General features: G+C 38.6%; 1 protein-coding gene across 4 annotated transcripts in view; it reads left to right on the plus strand.

The window, feature by feature from the left end:
- Window positions 1-19,468, plus strand: part of LOC129514479 (zinc finger E-box-binding homeobox 2) — a 136,818-nt gene that overhangs the window by 98,855 nt on the left and 18,495 nt on the right. For all 4 annotated transcript variants that reach the window (XM_055333053.1, XM_055333054.1, XM_055333052.1 and 1 more), the window contains exons 5-6: window positions 17,580-17,768; window positions 18,420-18,634. In XM_055333053.1, the coding sequence (XP_055189028.1) occupies window positions 17,580-17,768; window positions 18,420-18,634 (404 nt within the window). The remainder of the gene's footprint in view (window positions 1-17,579; window positions 17,769-18,419; window positions 18,635-19,468) is intronic.

Below are 19,468 nucleotides of genomic sequence, written 5' to 3' on the forward strand. Positions count from 1 at the left end.
TATCATAAATAAATAAAAAAAAAAGAGAATAAATACATATTTCTTTACAACCACAAGTTGCTGCTTCTTATCCCCCAGAATCTTTTCAATTGCTAAATACATGGGGAATTGAAAGAAGACACCTTTTCTGGTTGAAATTGCTCATTAATGGACCATCTCTTTGTCTCTCCCCAAGTCCTAAAAGATCCAGCTACCGGCTGACCTTCTCTAGCCATCCCCACTTACAATGATTATCTTCTTCCGGAGAATGCTTATTGAACAAAACACCTAACCGTGCCATAAATTCTGTCGTGTGTTGTTAATTAATGTGCTGTCTTTTCCAAATTAGATTGCAAACTCTGAGAGCATGGATTGTTTCTTAGGCTACTATATTGGCTATAAGAGCGCCCTAATTTTTTTTTTAACTTTACCTTTCAATCTTATTTTTTAATTTAAAAAAATTTCTTGTAATTATTTTTTAATGTACAAGGTCATATTTAGTATTTTAGGCATACAATATAGTGATTCAACAATCCTATACAATACTGAGGGCTCATCAAAATAAGTACACTCTTAATCCGCATCACCTATTTCACCCATCCGACCCCACTTCCTCTCTGGTAACCATCAGCTTGCTCTCTATATTTAGGAGTGCTTTAAAATGAATAGGCTCTCAATATATTTTTAATGAATAAATAAGGAATTAATTTAATATCAAATATCATTTTTCTTTTCTAATCAGAGCAGAACCAACAGACTTTGAAATAGATACATTCTAAACAGCTCAGCTTAAGCAAATTTTCTGATAAAAAGTCCTGTTATTAATGGGAATAAGTTGTGAAGGAAAGACAAAGCTAATGTCTCTAATACTTCTCTCTGAATATTCAAACACACAGAATTTGCTCCTAAGTAAAAGTAAGGAAAAGACCTCTGAATTTCCTTCTCAGCTCTACGCATCTACTAAATAGCAAAAATTAATTAAATTCATCTAAATGGAGAGAATAGTCTTTAAGAATGTAAAAGTATCTTCTTGGTATATTCTGCTAAGTTTAAAGCTGCAAGAAGCCATGGCAAGAGTTTAGTCAAATAGAATCACAGAATTCTAAAATCAAAAGTTAGCCTACAAATCAAGTTCTTAATTGTGTTTTGATAGTTGAGGAAACAGTAGTAAAAAATGCCACATAGCTAACTTGTGGCAGATTTGGAAATAAAATCTAAGTTACCTGACATAACCTTTCCCCTCAGAAGGTTTTTCACCACTCTGAGGAGATGTCCTACTAGAAACTGTGGTATCATCTTTGACTCTTACATACTTTATCTAATTAGTCATCAACTACTATCATTTCTACTATCACAAATAGCATATATCACTTTTATTTCTCCCCATCATGTTTTTCACTATCTTGATTTAAATCCTCATCTTTCATTCGAGCTATTATGATACTTTGTTAACCGGACTCATTTCAATCCCTAATTTCTTTAATTCACTCTTCACGCTAACAAAGTTAGTTACAAGTTGTTTTCCTAGCACTTGGGGCAGATGGGTCATTGTAACTCAGTCACCCACACCACTTCATATCCAACCTCGTATGGTTCACTGCTTTCTGAATGAGTCGGCATTTGAGTTGAGTTGGCATCCTCATGATCTATCTATCTTGTCTCTACTACCCCTTCCTAGTATATACCTCAACTCTGAAAGACTCATTACTATTTATACTCCTTTGCCTTTGCTTATGATTTTCCATCAACCTAGACAGCTACTCATTCTTTTTAGTCTGACAGCACCATACACATTCTTAAAAGCCATCTCCACCAGGAAGTCATCTTCCAGTCTCCCACTCAAGATTAACTACTCCTCAAGATTCTTTAAAGATCTTCTTATAGAATTTATGAATTTCCTTTCATATTATACTTAGTTGCCTGCAGGTATGTTTCTCCCTGCTAGATTTGTAAGCTACTTGAGGACAGAAATGGTATGGGGTTTTGGACACTTTATCACTATAGATCCTAGAATGGTCTAGGTCACAAAGAGTTTTTAAAGAGATTTAGGGTGTGAATGACAGACAGACACCACCACTTGGGCTTCCTTTCATATTTCCAGGTTGGCATATTTTGATACCTGGTATGCAATTGCCAACCAGACATTTTCATCTCTCGTTACTCTAATCTCCCAAATGAGAAAAATTCAATTACATTTGACTGGTCCCCAGCCTTTGTCTTCTCTATTAGTCAGTCCATATTCATCCTTGTAACTCTTTTCTCATTGTTTGAATCCCCTTCTTAGAATCTTTAATTGCCTCTTAGTACCCATAGACAAAATTCACACTCTTTGGACCAGTATTAAGTGCCATCCATTTTATACCAACAGTGTTTCATTCTCATCAGACCAAATCCCTTGGTAATACAAAAAAAGGATCGCATGTATGCCAACCTCTGAATCTCTGCCCACACTGTTCCTTGAGACCCTAATATTTCACTCCCTTTCTTCTGCTTATGTAAACTCTATTCACCCTTCTGTTCCTCAGGGCCAGTTCACATTCCATTTCCTTAATGTGGTCATCCTAAAACACCTCAAACCACGTCAATCTCTTCCTTCTCTGAAATTCCACAGCCCTCAGGTGGACACTGCTAATTTTAGCATGTTGAAGTGTTCCTCTTTATAATGTTTACACCTATTTTACCTAGTTAATTTTGTGAAGACAAGAGATTTCTTGAGCTGTAAAATGGGTGTAGATAATCATGCTAGGATAGCATAGGATTGTTGAGGTAATTAAATAAGTAATATTTATTAGCCTTAGTAAGGGCCCCAAAAATATTTGCTTGAAGAAAGGTCTATTCCTTCTTTGCCTAAAGGACACAGCACAGTAGTGAACTCACATGGTAGGTGTTATGACAGGTATAATGAATGAATGAGTGAATGAATGGATGAATGAATGAACAGTTGGTGGAGAAGAAATAGTTTCTGAGAAGGGAAGCCACAATAAAGGAAAACATTCCCTGTGAAGGGGATTAATTCCAGTATCTTCAGAGAGTGAAACCAGGATTTAAGTCCCTGAAATCAACTTGTTAAAGGCAAAGAACCACAGTGTATATCACTATATTTTTTCTACAACAAAGTTAGATTAGCAGCAGCACAGCAAAGTTGATTTATAGCATGAGGTATTGCAAACCCTGATTTACATCAACAACTTTCTACATTGCATTTAATATTTCTACATTGGTTTTAATGTTTTAAAAATGAAAGAAATTGTATGCTTTACCACAGAAGACAAAGAATGTCCTTTTATAAAGGACCTTATGTCTTCCATATTTTAATCAGATTCAAATTCAGAATAAAATTATTATGTAGAATTTTTAAACAGGGAGGGGGAAAACATTTTCTAAGAAGATTAGAGAAATGGGAAAACTTAGGAGCATTATAAAGCCTACGTGCTAGTAGTAGCAAGGATCTATCATCGGTGCTTGGTGATCATTAGCATTAATGCGGTTCCACGTGCATATCAAGACCCAAATAGGCCCCTGATGTTTTCCTCTTTGAATGTGTGTAAGTTATATTTATTCAGACAATCTAGTACTCTAGTCATAAAAGGCTATTAATAACCACCTGCATCTTTCCTTCCTTTGCTGGGAAAAGAAAAGCACCTTACAACCTTACATCTAGAAACTGGGTCAGGGCAATTTAGGTCTCAGTTCTTAATCTTACAGAACAGAATAAAATTAATGCCCAAGAACTAACTATATTGACTCTAACTATAGTCATTAAACATACTTCCAATCTTTTAAGAATAATATATGAATACTTTTGCACATGGAAGGCAAACATTGGTTCGGGATGCTTCAGATTAGTCGAGAGTCAGATAAACAACATTTGGATTTTGTCTTTATCAATTACTAGTTCATGAACTTGAGTAAATAAGAATTCATTTCTACATCAGGAAAGTGGAAATAATGATTACCTATGTACAAAGTCCATTGTATGGATTAAATGGTATATTATTATCACTTTTGAAAGAGGGAGAGTGGGGATGGGGTAGAGGCAGAGGGAGAAGGAGTAAGAGAATCTCTTTTTAAAAATTTAAATGCAATTAATTAACATATAGTGTATTCTTAGTTTCAGAGGTAGAGTTCAGTGATTCATCAGTCTTGTATAATATCTAGTGCTCATAGCATCACATGCTGTCCTCAATGTCCATCACCCAGGTACCTCACCCACCTCCTCCTCCTCAGTTTGTTTCCTATGATTAAGAGTCTCTTATGGTCTGCCTCCTTCTCTGATATCATCTTGTTTTATGTTTTTCCTCCCTTCCCCTATGATTCTCTGTTTTGTTTCTTAAATTCCACATATGAGTGAGGTCATATGATAATTGCCTTTCTCTGATTGACTTATTTGGAATCTGATGTGGGGCTCAATCTCACGACCTTGAGATCATGACCTGATCAAGAGCTGAAATCAAGAGTTGAATGCCTAACTGACTGAGCCATCCAGGCACCCCAATGATATATTATTTTTAAAGTACCTGGTGTATTGCCTAACATACACTGCTGCTGACCCTGATTTGCTTATCTTGCCAGTTTGTATCTACAGGCAAGCTTTAAACCAATTTTATACATTAAGAAATAAATGGATTCTAAACTGTTTCCTCCCTTTACACTGGTTCCTCATTAACTTCTTTTCTAGAAAACAAAAATGCAGTATTTAACAAATTTGTAATGGGAGGACTAACCAGTCAATTTCGAGAGCCTTTGGCAATTAAATTCTTTTGACGTCTTAGAAAACCAACCAGACAAGCTATAGGACAAAGGTCTTTTCACTGCTCCAACAATGCATTTGAGGTCTAAAATATGAATATTGAGAAGGAATTGCTTATTGCTTAGTTTTTTATCTCATTCCATCTCTACCTAGCATCCTTTTTTAAACGTAGAAGATGTAACGGTAAATACAATGTCTATAATGATGAACTCTGTCAAAGACTTTCCCTTGATCACTGACTAGCATCAGGAATCATATGTTGTTTTTCTTTTGTTCTGAATGACAAACAAATCAGCAAATAATAAAACGTTCATCACTTTACCGAGATACCTACATTTATTCTTTCCTCTCAGATTAGTAGTTGTGTGCAGAATTTGAACTGAGGCTTGAGAAAGAAACTCTAAAGAAATAGAAGATATAGTTCTTGTCCCTAAGGAATGCAAAATCCTGGAGCACCTGGCTGGCTTAGTCGGGGTTGTATGTTTGAGCACCATCTTGGGTGTAGAGATTACTTAATAATAAAATCTTCAAAAAAATTGTAATGACATGAAGGTAAAATTTACAATAAATTTTAAATTTATTTTAATAAATTATAATTTAAAAATTAATAGCTTAATTAGCTCTTCAGATCAATAGTCACATAAGGTGACCCTACTAAGTTTAAGGCATTTTGTATTTGAAAAATACAATGAATAGTCACCGTCATTTAGGACTTACCTTCAGTTGGGTAAATAAAATGATGGTAATAAGAATAAGGTGAATAAGAAATGTGTGTAAAATGTTTAGCGCAATGTTAGACATAACAAATGTTCAGTTGTTGCTAGCCATCACCATCATTATTATTAATATTATAACAATATATGGATGAAGATGTTTTATTTGAAATACAACAAGCTCTGTTGGTTCAAGTGGAAGGTGTTTGATATTGCAGAGGGCTCTTGACAGTGTAGAGTGAAATATTGGAGACATGAGGTAGAGCAGTACCTTAAGAGACTGCAAATTTCAGAGATGATTTTCTTTAGGAAAAAGGCTTGTTAAATATGGTTTTATGCAAAAGTGAGGCATAGAGAAAGCTGAAAATGTACAAGGAGACTGGGTAAAAGATGGAATAAGTTATCAGAAGTTGTGAGGAAGTAGCTTTAGAGAGTAGCCTTGGCTGCGCGCAGAGGGCACATCTTTCCTAGAATAAGATCAAAAGAAAAAGGAGGAACGATTATAGAGATTTGGGGTGAATTTAAGGTAGTTCAGGGAATTCGTGTCATATGTGTTGCCCTCTTTGAAGTGAGTAGGAAAGGAGATGATCAAGTTGACAGAAAGGAAAGGGAGTAGGGTTGGAATCTTGAAGAATGGAAACCTAGAGTAATTGCCGTGGACAATATGTGGAGATTCAGTTACCATCACAAAAGAATATCCGATTTGGATAACGTAGACTAAACAAGTGTTACAAGTATTTACATTTCTTTAGCCATCTTTGATACTCCAGGAGCAAAGAAACTGGGCTGGATTTTTGTTTGGCTAGGTGAGAATGACACAAAAATAAGGGACAAAGGGATCCCTGGGTGGCGCAGTGGTTTAGCACCTGCTTTGGCCCAGGGCGCGATCCTGGAGACCCGGGATCGAATCCCACGTCGGGCTCCCGGTGCATGGAGCCTGCTTCTCCCTCTGCCTATGTCTCTGCCTCCCTCTCTCTCTCTGTGTGTGTGTGTGTGTGTGACTATCATAAATAAATAAAAATTAAAAAAAAAATAAGGGACAAGGACGGAAAAGACTTCAAAGCTCCGAGGTGAGCTGAGGCAGGTAAAACCAGAGCAGGTGAAATGGCCGGAAAGGGCCGGGTTATCTCAACGAAACACCTGCCTCAGTGGGATGACGACCTGAATGGTGGGAAAGGGCAGAAGGTTGAAACAGAGAGTGGAAGTTTCAAGCTCTAGTTTGCAGAGCTGGACTCATGCCCGGTTCAGCCGAGTACCCAAGTGTGGCTGTCCCTGTTGCTAGAGAGACTCAAAACCCCGGAAGCCAGGATCCTGCCTGGACTCTCTGTTGAGCCATGAAGTTTCCCAGAATTATAGCATTGGCAGCCTGGGGTAAACACAACCATGGGATAAGTGTCATCTTACTTGAGCTCTGCAAGTAGTGTCCGAAAACATGGTGGCAAAAACCGATGACCGAGGCTTCAAAGAATGGCAGGTACAAAATGGACGGTGTTTGAGGGTAGAGATTAGGTTTGCTTTTCTCCAAAGTCCCTCTCAGTGGGCGCAGTGTTCATACCAGCTTGGTGGTTGACAAACGGGTTGTTTTGTTGAATTGATGAATAAATGAGCAAACAAATAAAAGCTGAGCAAATTAATAACTTAGGAACATTGGTTTGAAACAGTCGTGTGAATTGAGGAGTATGTGGACCTCTTTGCTCTGTGAGCTTAGACGGATGAAAAGCAGGAGTGGCTGTGCTGGAAAGGCCTGTGAGGGATGGAGTATTATGACAGGGTGACACAGTTTCATCTAATCTGAAGAAGTGGAACGCATGTAGGAGGATATCATTAAGCATGTGGGGGGATAAACAAGTAATATGTGGAATGGGAAAGCAAAATGAACCATGAATAAAGGGTGGTGTTTTTTTTTTCTTTTTTTTTTTTTTGATCTCTAGTTCCAAGTTAAGTTTGAGACATTTTTTTCCTTACTAGCACCATCATAGTTAATAAAAATTCACCTTTGTAAAGTTGTTTCATAAAGTTATTCCATACTGAGTGCCCTTAGAAACACGGCTAAGTAAGAAATATCTAAAAGAGGAAAACACAGCCATTAATTATTACATGGAAATTATAAAAAGCATCTCGAGTAGAGAATTTGAAGGACTTTTATGTTCTCACTTTACCCTGATAGGCTTGGATGTGGATCACACAGTGAAAAAAAATGAAGAGCAGGAACATGAAAGGAAAAACTGAGAAAAAAAAAAAGCTTAAAATTCCATATTTTATTTATACTGAAGTGAGCATTTACCATGGCTTTCCTCATCCTAACTTATGGTGTTATAATGTTGTTTAGAACTATTTATAATGTCAGCAATCTTGTCAGCATCTAGGACCTATTCAAATCATGTCAAATCAGGCATAATGAAAAACTGAAAAGATGGGGTTCTCTCTCTTTCTCTCTCTCTCTCTCTCTCTCTCATATTGAGTCACTATGATACAGTGGAAAGAGTAGTGGGTTAAGAGTCAGGATATATGAATTCTCCGTCGAGCTTTTCCAGAAATTATTTGTCTAACTTTGTATGAATCATAAACCTCAGTGTACCTTCGCTGTATCATCTGTTAAATGAGGACATTAGAGTAGAAATGTTGAACGCCACCCCACCCTACCCTTGCTTCTAATGAATTTTTACTGGGAAGCCTGAACAAAGACAACAAAGCACCGGCTGAGCTAGTTGGCACGGGAGGGGGAGGTCGTGCCTCATGGTATTATACCCAGGGCCCTGTGTTTGTCAGAGCTTTGACTTTGGTTTAATGTTCTGCTGTTGTCATTTTGCACCGGGCCTGCTGGGCCCCACTGTAGCCCGTCCTGCTTATAGCTCACAGAATGCATTAGGATAATAGCAGAGTAGAAGCGAGATTGGGAGAGCATGGGATCAGGGATTTACCACCTGAAGTACCACAGAGAAATGCCAAGCATGTCCAGGTTTACCAGATTCTTCTGAGGTGTCTCCAGAGCAGTTGGAAGCCTCTAGATCTAGATTGAAAATCTTGCCTGAGCAGGAAACACCATGGTTTGAGGTATAACTCCCTTAAATTGATGATATTAATGATAAGGTTAGGAGGCTAGCAAGTGGTTTGGCCTCTTTAAATACAGATTCAGTGTATCACATCATTAGCATAGAAGAAAGTGGGGAAAAGAGTAAAACTGTTTCTGTACCATTATTATCCTCTTGGTTTAATACCTTCCAATTCCTCTTACTATGCTTACATGGAATTTAAATTTAAATTTTTTATTATTTGTATTATTTTTAAAATCTTGTTTTAATTATTTATTTAAGTAATCTCTACTCCGAACGCAGGGCTTGAACTCACGACCCTGAGATCAAGAGTCACATGCTCCACTGAACGAGCCAGCCAGGCGCCCTTAAAGTAAATTTTTTTAATTAGCTAGGATTCCTATATGGGTAACAGAAGCCACACAAGTTTGATCGTAAGAGTTGATCTCAGCAAGAGTTGAGTGGATATATAGTGTTAATCAATTGTGCAAGATCAGTTTATCAGATAATTGAGTACCTAAGTACTCAACAGGGAGAGAATCATACTGTTATAAAGCATGCCGTTTTCTTCTTGTTTATACTGTCACTTTCTTATATGTTGGAAGAGTTTTGTCATCCAGTCAGATAGGTCATGTAAGTCATCATTTAAAAATTTCTAGTTAACTCCATAAAATAAGCTTATTAAAAAAAAAAAAAAAGCTAGGGAAAGAGGTTTTGAAGAGAGGAAAGCGGTGAGCACTTGGCAGGTGAGACAGGAGGGTCATTTGCAGACTATAATCAGTGTATACCAAGAAGAGCCTATTACTTCCTGGCTAATGAAGGCTGCAGTTTTATTAGCTTTGCTTGCGATTAGGGGCAGCTATCTCCACTTCACAGCGAGGGTTCCCATAAGAAATAACTGATATCCCAAGCTTCTTGAGTGTCTCCTTCATTCATTCAACAAATGTGTAATAAGCACTGTTTTCCTTGTGATGTTGTCCGTGGTTTCTAGTTGCCTTCAAAATCTTAACCTGTGTATATGTTTCCTCCATCAGAAAGCTGTGTTGCTTTGAGTTTTTAAATGGAAAGAATATATATGAAACTCCTTAGGCCTAGCCAGTGAATAAGAGTAGATGGGTTAGGGCAATTAATTAATTGAAAGCATGGAAATTATGAAATTTCAGGAATACCCCAGAAAGCATATACTAGCTCATTTTACAGATGAAGATACTGAGATTAAAAATCCTAAGTAGGGATCCCTGGGTGGCTCAGCAGTTTAGCGCCTGCCTTCTTCCCAGAGCATGATCCTGGAGTCCCAGGATCGAGTCCCGCATCGGGTTCCCGGCATGGAGCCTGCTTCTCCCTCTGCCTGTGTCTCTACCGCCCCCCCTCTCTCTATGTCTATCATGAATAAATAAGTAAAATCTTTAAAAAAAAATCATAAGTAGCTGAGCCAAAATGGGTTGCCCAATGAACCTGGTCTGCTCATTCAATTATTGAGCATTAGCTGTGTGCCGGGCACTGTACTAGGCTGATATAAAACACAGTCAGCTCACAGATATGTCAAGGAACAGTTAGACTGTGATGTGCTGACTTCAGTGATTGAGATATGCAGGTGGGTGCGTGCAGAAGGAGGTTACGAGCTCAGGCTGAGAGAGTTAGGAAGGCCACATGATACGGGACCGATTCTGAGCTGCTTCCCAAAATCGTATCGCTGAATACCTTATTTAGCCAGGTGTTGCAAACAGCTGAATTCCCAGGGCATTGGTTCTTAAACTGGGTGTGCATCGAACCCCCTGAAGGGCTTGTCAAAGCACAGACTGCAGATTCCATTTTTGAACAAGTTCCCAGGTAATACTGATGCTGCTGGCCGGGAGCCCACGTTTTGAAAACCACTGTCCTAGAGTATCCTCAGGTGTTACATGTTTCTGCAAATAGCATACAAGAAGAGCACTGAACTGCTGGGCAAAACACCTTACTTTATAAACCCGTTGTCTAAAGTATAAGGACACAGTCTAAGAATCTTTTCAGTAGGATACCAATTTCAAAATTTTAGATTACACAGTAATGTGAAAAATAAATACATACGAACTTACTTGGGATTCTTCTTTTAAAGACGTGGATTCTGTGTCTGTACATAGCAATCAAAACTGTCTAAGGGTTAGTGATGTCTAAATTTTGATAGTCACAGTCCCTCAATGTAGAACCTCACTTTAAAATTAGACTGTGTCCCTGACTGGGCTGCTTCCTGCTGATTGGGGAGATATTTGATCCTGCAGAGTACTACCGATTCCCACCCCCCTGTTCTTTCTGCCACTCTCTTTCCTAAAGTTCTTACACGTTGGGGGCTCTCTTTAGCATCTGAGCATGTGTTCCCTGGAGAAAGCCAGGTTAGAGCAGGCGTGGAGAGACCCACCCAGATGCTGTGCTAGTTCCCAAGAAGAAAAGACAACTTTGTCACTCTGGAAGAGCCCTCCGTGGCTTTGCACACACCTCTGTAGCAGTCGGAGGCTCTGCTGGGCTGGCCGCGTAGCCGTGTAATGAGAAAAAGATTGTCCTCTTCCCTTAGTGTTGTTTTTAGATATCTGGTGCCAATATGTGTTTTGGAAGCCTTCTACGGAAAGGCACACATGCATTTTTAATGATAAAATGCTTATATTCATTAATTAGTCAACTTTAAACAAAGTAGCCATGAGAATTTATATACCTCAACAAATGCTGAGTATAGGCTTCTTTATTTTTTTTATTTGAATTCAATCAGCCAAACTATAGTACATCATTAGTTTCAGATGTAGAGTTCAATAATTCATCAGTTGCATATAACACCCAGTGCTCATCACATCATGTGCCCAGCACCCAATTACGCGATCCCTCCCCCCACCTCCCCTCCAGCGACCCTCAGTTTGTTCCCTATAGTTCAGAGTCTCTCACAGTTTGTCTCCCTCTCCGATAACTCCCCATTCAGTTTTCCTTCCCGTCCCCTATGTGGGCTTTTTAAAAATTCAATACAGAAACTACATTGAAATTAATTTTCTATGTTTTCTTATCATCTACAATGTCCATAAAAAGACTATTTTTCTGACAGATGATGAATATAGTTACCTCGATTTGTGATTACTTCTTCAGGTCCCTTTGCCTTGACAAATGAAGTGATCAAAAATCAGATTATATGATAAATGCATAATTTCTACATTATACTGAGAAGTATCTATGTATCTGTATCTATATATTCCTTGTTATACATTTATATATTTATATGTCTGTAAATTGCAGAACCGCAACCATTTCATATACATGTCTCTCAATATGAGAATCACAGAAGCAGAAAAATAATTATCAATCAACACCATTGTGTCTTCATCCCAAAGCACACTCTCTGGCAATAGTAGGTCCTCAATAAATAGTTATTAAGCCATGGGGGTGGATAAATGATTGAACTCGGTTTTTTACATGTATTTACTTCAGCTTTTCTAGACCCTCCAAGAGATTTTCTTTTCTGAAAGAGTTATTTATTCATTTTATGTTCATTAAAATGACTTTGCATAATATTCAAACATATTTCTTCAATTCTTTAATGAAAATTGAAAACACGCTGGGTACAAGATCAGTTAGAATAGAATACCTGCTTTCCTACATGAACACATGCTCCTTATAAATAAATAAAATAAATGGCAAGGGGATGGAAGTAAATAGAAACAAACAAACAAACAGAAAAAGAGAAGAAATAAGTTTCAAGGTCTCATTATGTCTTAACTATTTGTAAACGCTAAGCAAAACTCACTTTTAAGGATCTTTGAGAAAGTGTCCTAAAACCTCCATGGGAGGTGGCTGATTTGAAGATCAATATATCTCTCTTATTTAGAGCTCTATTAACATTGCTTGTTTTTTGAGCAATAACTTTAAAAGTCAATCCATATTGATATTTATCATTATTTAAAAATATCAATATCTAAGATAGACATAAAAGTATTTATGAAAGTATCATTAATAAGCAACATTAGTAAGAGGGAACAACATATTGACAGGAAACGTGAGGCTTTTCTAACTTGAAGCAACCTAGAAATTTATCCTAACGATATTAAAGTACACATGGTGATGAAAAAACATTTTTAATTAATGAAATTTTCAGTTTTGGATACAGAAAAGTTTACCTGACCTTAGAGAAGGTTGAGACATTTCTAAGGCACCAGGGTAAATTTTAGGACTAATTGCAAAATCTCTGGAGAAGATATAGGAACACATTACTTTGAGGTTTCTTGTGAACTTTTGTTATGGTTTGATCATGAGTATCACACAAATATCCTTTGTCAGTGTGTTTTGGCAGTTCTAACAAGGAGACCAAGGAGTGAAGAGAATTACAGATTAAAAAAAAAAAAAAGGAAAATGAGGTTGATTTTACACCAGAAAAATGCAGTGGGGAATTCTGTAACTTTCTAGTGAATTTTCTACTTCATTTCTGGGTCCACGATGCAGTGTTGCAAAATCTTTGTGAAAACCAAAAAGGTAAATTTCTGTCCAGAACCAAAACTTCATCCTCCTCAACAAGTTTCAGAATAACCTTTTGTTCAAATATTAATAATTAGGGTGATTTTGGATCTCAGAGACTGAAATACACATAGCCTGGAGTAGAAAGGGAGTTTTTAAGCTCACAGAATCTAAGGAGGTTTGACAACAGAGCCACTGGAAGGACACAGGTACGGCTTGGCCTCAGGAGCAAATAGAGCTAGAAATATACTGTCAGGACTTGCCATCTTGTCTTTGCTTTTCTCTTCTCTCTGTGTACCTGCTTCAGTCTCTCTCTTCATTAATCTTCTCACACTACATGGGATATATCAGTTCCTTTGTTCTACATCTAATAGCTACGGGTTGCTTGAGGGAAATAACCGTTCTTGGTGCTCCCTTTGGTACAAAGTCCTAAAATCACAAGGAAAGGATTTGCTGACTCAGCTGGATCCATTGGCTACCCCAGTTTCTGGAGATTGAAAGACTAGGAGAAGTTCACTTTAGGTGCAGATTAATCCACCGTGGATATTGTTAATCCACAGCAATAACCAGGCAACTCCCTTGGGTACAATAAAGTTTGACAATAGAGAATACGGGAGCCATTCCCAGGCAAAGGAGACTGTTGTGCTACTGGGCAGGAAAACCGTGTGTTACAAGGACCTACAGCAACACCAAGGGAAAAAAAAAAAACACATTATATCTGGGTCGGTTATACCTAGACTAGTTCATGGAAGTCTAGACTAGAGCCCACATAAGTGACTGTACATATTTGAGATCTATAGCTAAATAGCATACCTATTCCACAAGAAGAAAATCCTGATGAAGCAAATAGATTTAAATGATTGAGTGTTATCTTCTTCATTAAATCCTTTTTGAATACTCACCTGAACCCTATTGAACTCTTGCAAGTATTTATGGTCATCATTACGTAGTTAATCACATAATTGTTCTAGAATTGCCTGAATTGCAGATCTGAATTCCTAGCTCAACTGAGGGTATCTTATCTTATGCTTCCTTTTACTTCTGTACCAAGATTCGTGTAAAGCACATAATTTATTCCACATTCATTCTATAAATGATTCCTGAGAGCCTACTAATTTCTAAGCAATATACTCAAAGCTCAGGGTACGAAGATGATCAAAGATGATCCTTAAAGTGAGCATATGATTTGAGGACTTTTGTCTCGGTCACACTTGACATAGAAATCTAGCATAGGCAAATTCGATCTAGCAAGTGAATTGCCTCTCCAAATACCAGTAGTGTTTCTCGATGCAGTTTAGTTCGCCTATCCAGAAAAATCTGAATTTTCCTCCTGTTGAAGCCAAAAGGCTATTAATGCAAATCCCATTGAATTTGCATTTGGTTACATTTCTGATGGAAACATTCATATGCAAATGAAAATTCATGAAAAGATAGCCAGATAATTCAAATAGTTGCTGAGATATCAATATAGAAGTAGGATGTTAAAATGTCCATCCATCCATGTTTACTAGGTTACACTAAGGATCGTCGAGTGGGTCAGTGTTCTTAAAAAGCTTAAATTAAGTCATGCCTTAAACATCTGACAGCATTCTACTAGGCCTGGATTCAGAAAGGAGTAGTTAAATTACTTCCTGCTGCCACAGTGGTGAAAAAAAAGCCCCTGGTCGAATCAGTCAAGTTGTTCCAAAGGGGTTCATGTTTGATCCACCATTTTGTCCCTTCTATCTTTTCTGGCATTAAAAACAAAAGGTGATTTTTGATCAATGCTAAGTCATTTTGATGATCCAAAACAAGGAACAAATAGTTTGTGCAGGTTGGCAGTTCTTTGTACTCTCTAGTGATTTAATGGTGCAAGTTAAATGACACCATCACATTCACTATTACCAACAGTGATTCGGAAAGTATCTATGGCATCATGAGCATACCAACAGAAAATTGATCTTAATCAAGGTTCATGTTCTTCTAGAAGATTTACGACTTGGGGGTGACTGGCTGCCTCAGTTGGTGGAACATGCAACTCTTGATCCTGGGGTTATGAGTTTGAGTCCCATGTTGGGTGCAGAGGTTCCTTAAAATTAAAATCTTTGGGAGGCCTGGGTGGCTCAGCGGTTGAGCATCTGCCTTCAGCTCAGGACGTGATCCCGGAGTTCTGGGATCGAGTCCCGCATCGGGCTGCTGCATGGATCCTGCTTCTTCTCCCTCTGCCTCCCTCTGTCTCTCATGAATAAATACATAAAAATCTTTCAAAAAAACACAAAATAATACAATAAAATCTTAGTAAATAAAAGATTTAAGACTTAAGATTATGAGAAAAGATTTAAATAAATTTCAAGATATAAAATCATCATCTACTCTTACACATTCCAAACCTGTATTTGAAGGAAATACAGGTGTTAGAATCAGACAGTTGCTCTTGTTCGACTTTTAGAAGTTGGAGTGGCAAAAGAGACTGTTTTGAGATCACACTATTCAGGATTGCTAGCGCTTAGTTTGTCGGCAAAGCGTGATGCTCCCCAGTCTCCTTTTATTTGATGCGATGTATTAGTTCATAGTTTCAGGTGTTTTTAGAGTTCTGGTGCCCCTTGCTTTGGTGACTATCACCTATCATCCATCAGATTTGGAAAGCCCAAACCTAAGATAAGATCTTAGCCTCCCCCTCCCTGGCACACCCAATCCTTCCCCCAAGCCTAGTGTTTTTACTTGTCAATGTATCTCTCAAATCTAGCCACTTCTCAGTCTCCATCACCAATTCCTTAACCTTTATCTTGGCCTGGTTTATGGCAAGAAACTCCTAACTGGTTTCCCAGAATCAGCTTTTCTTTTCCTTACAATCCCTATTTTACAATAGCCAGAGTTGTCATTTAAAAATGCAGATAATTCCCAATTTCACCCAGTCATCTTCTTGCTTAATACCCTTCCATGGCTTTCTGTTTCTCTTAGAAGAAAACCCAAACCTGTAGCAGGACGACCACCTGCCTCTTGTTCTGGTTCCTGCCTGCCTCTCCGCCCTCCCATCGTATTGCTTCCCTTCCACTGTCTGCACATCAGCACTCTGTTTTGCTGGTGAAATGCACCGTGCTCCTTCCAGTCCTCGCATCCTTGCACGTGCTGGCTCTTCCCCAGCTTCTAGAGCTAGTGAACTCCAAGCTTTCTCAATTTAAGTTTTCTTGATCTTCTGGGCTCCATCAGCCCCCCCCCCCACTACTTCTTTCGTATCACCACACAACTTCCTTTCATAATATTTATGTGAGTTTGTAAGTTTTTTTTTTTCTCGAGAAAAAAAAAATCAGTTGTACTGATTGTTCTCATGTCTTCCTGAAGGATGAAACTGGATGTTTTTTGCTTTTCGAAACAAGACATGATACCTACCATATACCAGTCATTCAGTACTTGTCGAATCAATGGAAGGTTCCACTTTCTGTTCTTTTTACCTATAATCCACAAGTTCATGACAGTGAAAGCAACAATAAAAATGAAAATAAAAATAAAAATGGACTAGCTGGTCCCAACATCACCCTGCCACAAATTATCAGAAATGATTAGTATGGCAAATGCTCTATTATCTTTTATGGCAGAGAAAGTGAGGTGAAGAATATAGGGGAATCAAGGCTAACTGGTCTCAGAAACTATGAAAGTGGGGCTCTGCCATTAACCGTACTAGCAAAGGATCTTTATTCATCTACTTACACGGTCTTATGCATAAAAATGTTTATTTAGGATATTTAAGCCACAACTTACTTCAGAGACATACCTAGAGGTATCAAATATACAGAATCTTGTGACATTGTGGCTGAAATGGATTTGTGACTATTATTCATTTCATGGAATAGATTCATAATTACAAAAGTTAAAAATCATATCAGAATCACACAGCGGCACAGCCAGTTTCTTTTGCTTTTGTGAAGTATTTCTGTTAATTCTGTTGTATTTCTTTTTGTGAGCTTCATTCCATCTTCAGGCAGCTTTAAAATGCTGAGCTAAATATTGAAATTATAGGGAAAGATAAAGTGGCACATCCCATGATTTCTTAACAGAGTCCCACTATTATCTCTCTAGGAATATCTATCCTTTTGCATCTGTGTCAGATTGTGTAGTCCTGGCCATCTGTGATGTGCAGAGAGTGGAAGGTTAAAAGCTTATATTTAGCAACAGGATGTATCTGTGGTTAGGCACGTTAAGTTTAGTGGACAATAAAAAATTAAATATACCTTTCTTGAAAGAAAAGGAAGTTTTATACAGACTGCTAAAGCAGCTTTGAGCTCATATTATCTCTCAAGTTTCTGGATCTTAGAATGTAGCTCTGTTTTTTGTTTTGTTTTGTTTTGTTTTTTAAGTTTTCCCTAGAAAACATTTCAAAATGTCTTTCATTCTTTGTGAATTCTGCGGACTAGTATTCCAGGGAGAGGAAAATAAGATGTGCCTATTTAGCTTGAAGCCAAGTGTCCTCTTTTCTTTGCATATATTTACGAGAATAAGCATCCCGTCACTGATTGGTCATCTGCAACACTTCTTAGGACTAAACTAGGTATTGGGGGGTCTTTCTGCAAGTCAACAGTCGGCGCTCACAGTGATGTCAGTGGGCTCGGGCACCTGGGAGGAAGGCCCCACAGAGGCGTTGATGGTGTCCTTTTCTGATTCCAGTTAAGAATGCAAATTGCACATCAGACTTTGAGGAATACTTTGCCAAAAGAAAACTGGAGGAACGCGATGGCCATGCAGTCAGCATCGAGGAGTACCTTCAGCGCAGTGACACAGCTATCATTTACCCAGAAGCCCCCGAGGAGCTGTCTCGCCTTGGCACGCCAGAGGCCAATGGGCAAGAAGAAAATGGTGAGGCTGTAATTCATTTTTAGCCACTCCACTGACCTCTGCAGCTGTTACAATTACAAATGCACTACATGCCTGGGTGTTTACCTTAAAATTCGAAGAACAGCTGCAGAGGCATGGAATTTCATGAGCAAAGATTAGAACTGTAATTTTAGGGTATTGTGAAATTTTTTTTTTTTGTCAGCAAATTTGTGTCATTTGTACATCCAATAAAGAACAAGAACAATTAGAGCCTATTTCTCCGAGATAAAAATATCGAAACGGAGTCCAATGTTTCTGAAATATTTCACTTTTGAGGAACAAAAAAAGTTGGGACGTGGGGGGGACCCTCCTTCTCTAGCTGCCACCTGAAGGGCCCTCTCCTGAGTCCCACACGACCCAGGGTCGCACCACCAACCGCCAGCCACCTGGAGAGAATGTCCTCACTCATCAGCTGTTTGAATTTCCCCCCAAAAGCTCCAGTAATTAATTAACTCCCGGGCGCAGCGCAGGCAGGCGGGCCAGGCCCGAGGCCTGCACGGCGGTGGTGGTGGCGCTCCCGGCGGGCAGATTGCGGCGATGCCTGTCATGCCATCCCGGGCAGGCGGCCCATTAGCTGCCACTGCTTCACTGACCTTTTGGCCTGCTCCTCTCCCTCTCGTCTCCCGGCTACAGACCTGCCACCTGGAACTCCAGATGCTTTTGCCCAACTGCTGACCTGCCCCTACTGCGACCGGGGCTACAAGCGCTTGACATCCCTGAAGGAGCACATCAAGTACCGCCACGAGAAGAACGAGGAGAACTTTTCCTGCCCTCTTTGTAGCTACACGTTTGCCTACCGCACCCAGCTCGAGCGGCATATGGTGACGCACAAGCCAGGGACAGATCAGGTGGGGGGCTGGCTTTAAGTGATTTCTTTCTATAATAACCCCTTAGAGAAACGATATTGCTTTGATTGGCAATCATTATTAATTTTTCATGGCATTTTGAAGATGCAGATCTTTTAATGGTAATAGCTTTAATTGAGGTCTAAATGATTTTTTGATGGTCTCTTCTAATATGATTTAATAGTCTTATGTTCACGATCGAATGAGTGTGTTAATTTCTAATTTAGAAATTTTATTTGCACTTTAACTTGACTTCAGTTTCATTTTTATGTCCCACCAAAAGTGAATGAAATCGTGGCATTTTAATTATACATTATTAAACATCTCAGCAATTTTAATTCCATTTTTCACCTAGTTTTTACTCGGAAAAAAAATTTTTTTTTTCCCCTATAGGATCTAAGTCAGAGTGAAGGAAGTGTGCATTCCTTTCATTCGCCACATAACACCTTCGGTTGCTTAGAGTATTTTTACAAGCTGCTACTAGTTTACGGAATCTAATGAAGTGTCTTTAAAGAAAATTTCAAAAAGGCATATTATACGTATGTGTATATATAAAATGAACCAGACTGATACTAAACTATTGGATGCACATTTAAAACGGTCCCTTTTGATTTGCATGCCTGTGGCCCAATGTTAAGATTGTTGTGCCCCTTTTGGTTTATTTTGTGTTAGAAATAAAACCTCTGTCTCGAACAGGTAAGCATAGCTTCTTAAATCCTTCAAACGTTTGCACAGGATTGATTCACAGCGTCCCTTACGTGTCTGAGCAAAACTGCTCTTTCTGTCCTCCTGGGAGAATCGCCTGCAGATTGATATTATTGTGTCTGAATGGTAACA

Source organism: Nyctereutes procyonoides, unplaced genomic scaffold (genome assembly GCF_905146905.1).
Source record: "Nyctereutes procyonoides isolate TBG_1078 unplaced genomic scaffold, NYPRO_anot_genome, whole genome shotgun sequence".
NCBI lineage: Eukaryota > Metazoa > Chordata > Mammalia > Carnivora > Canidae > Nyctereutes > Nyctereutes procyonoides.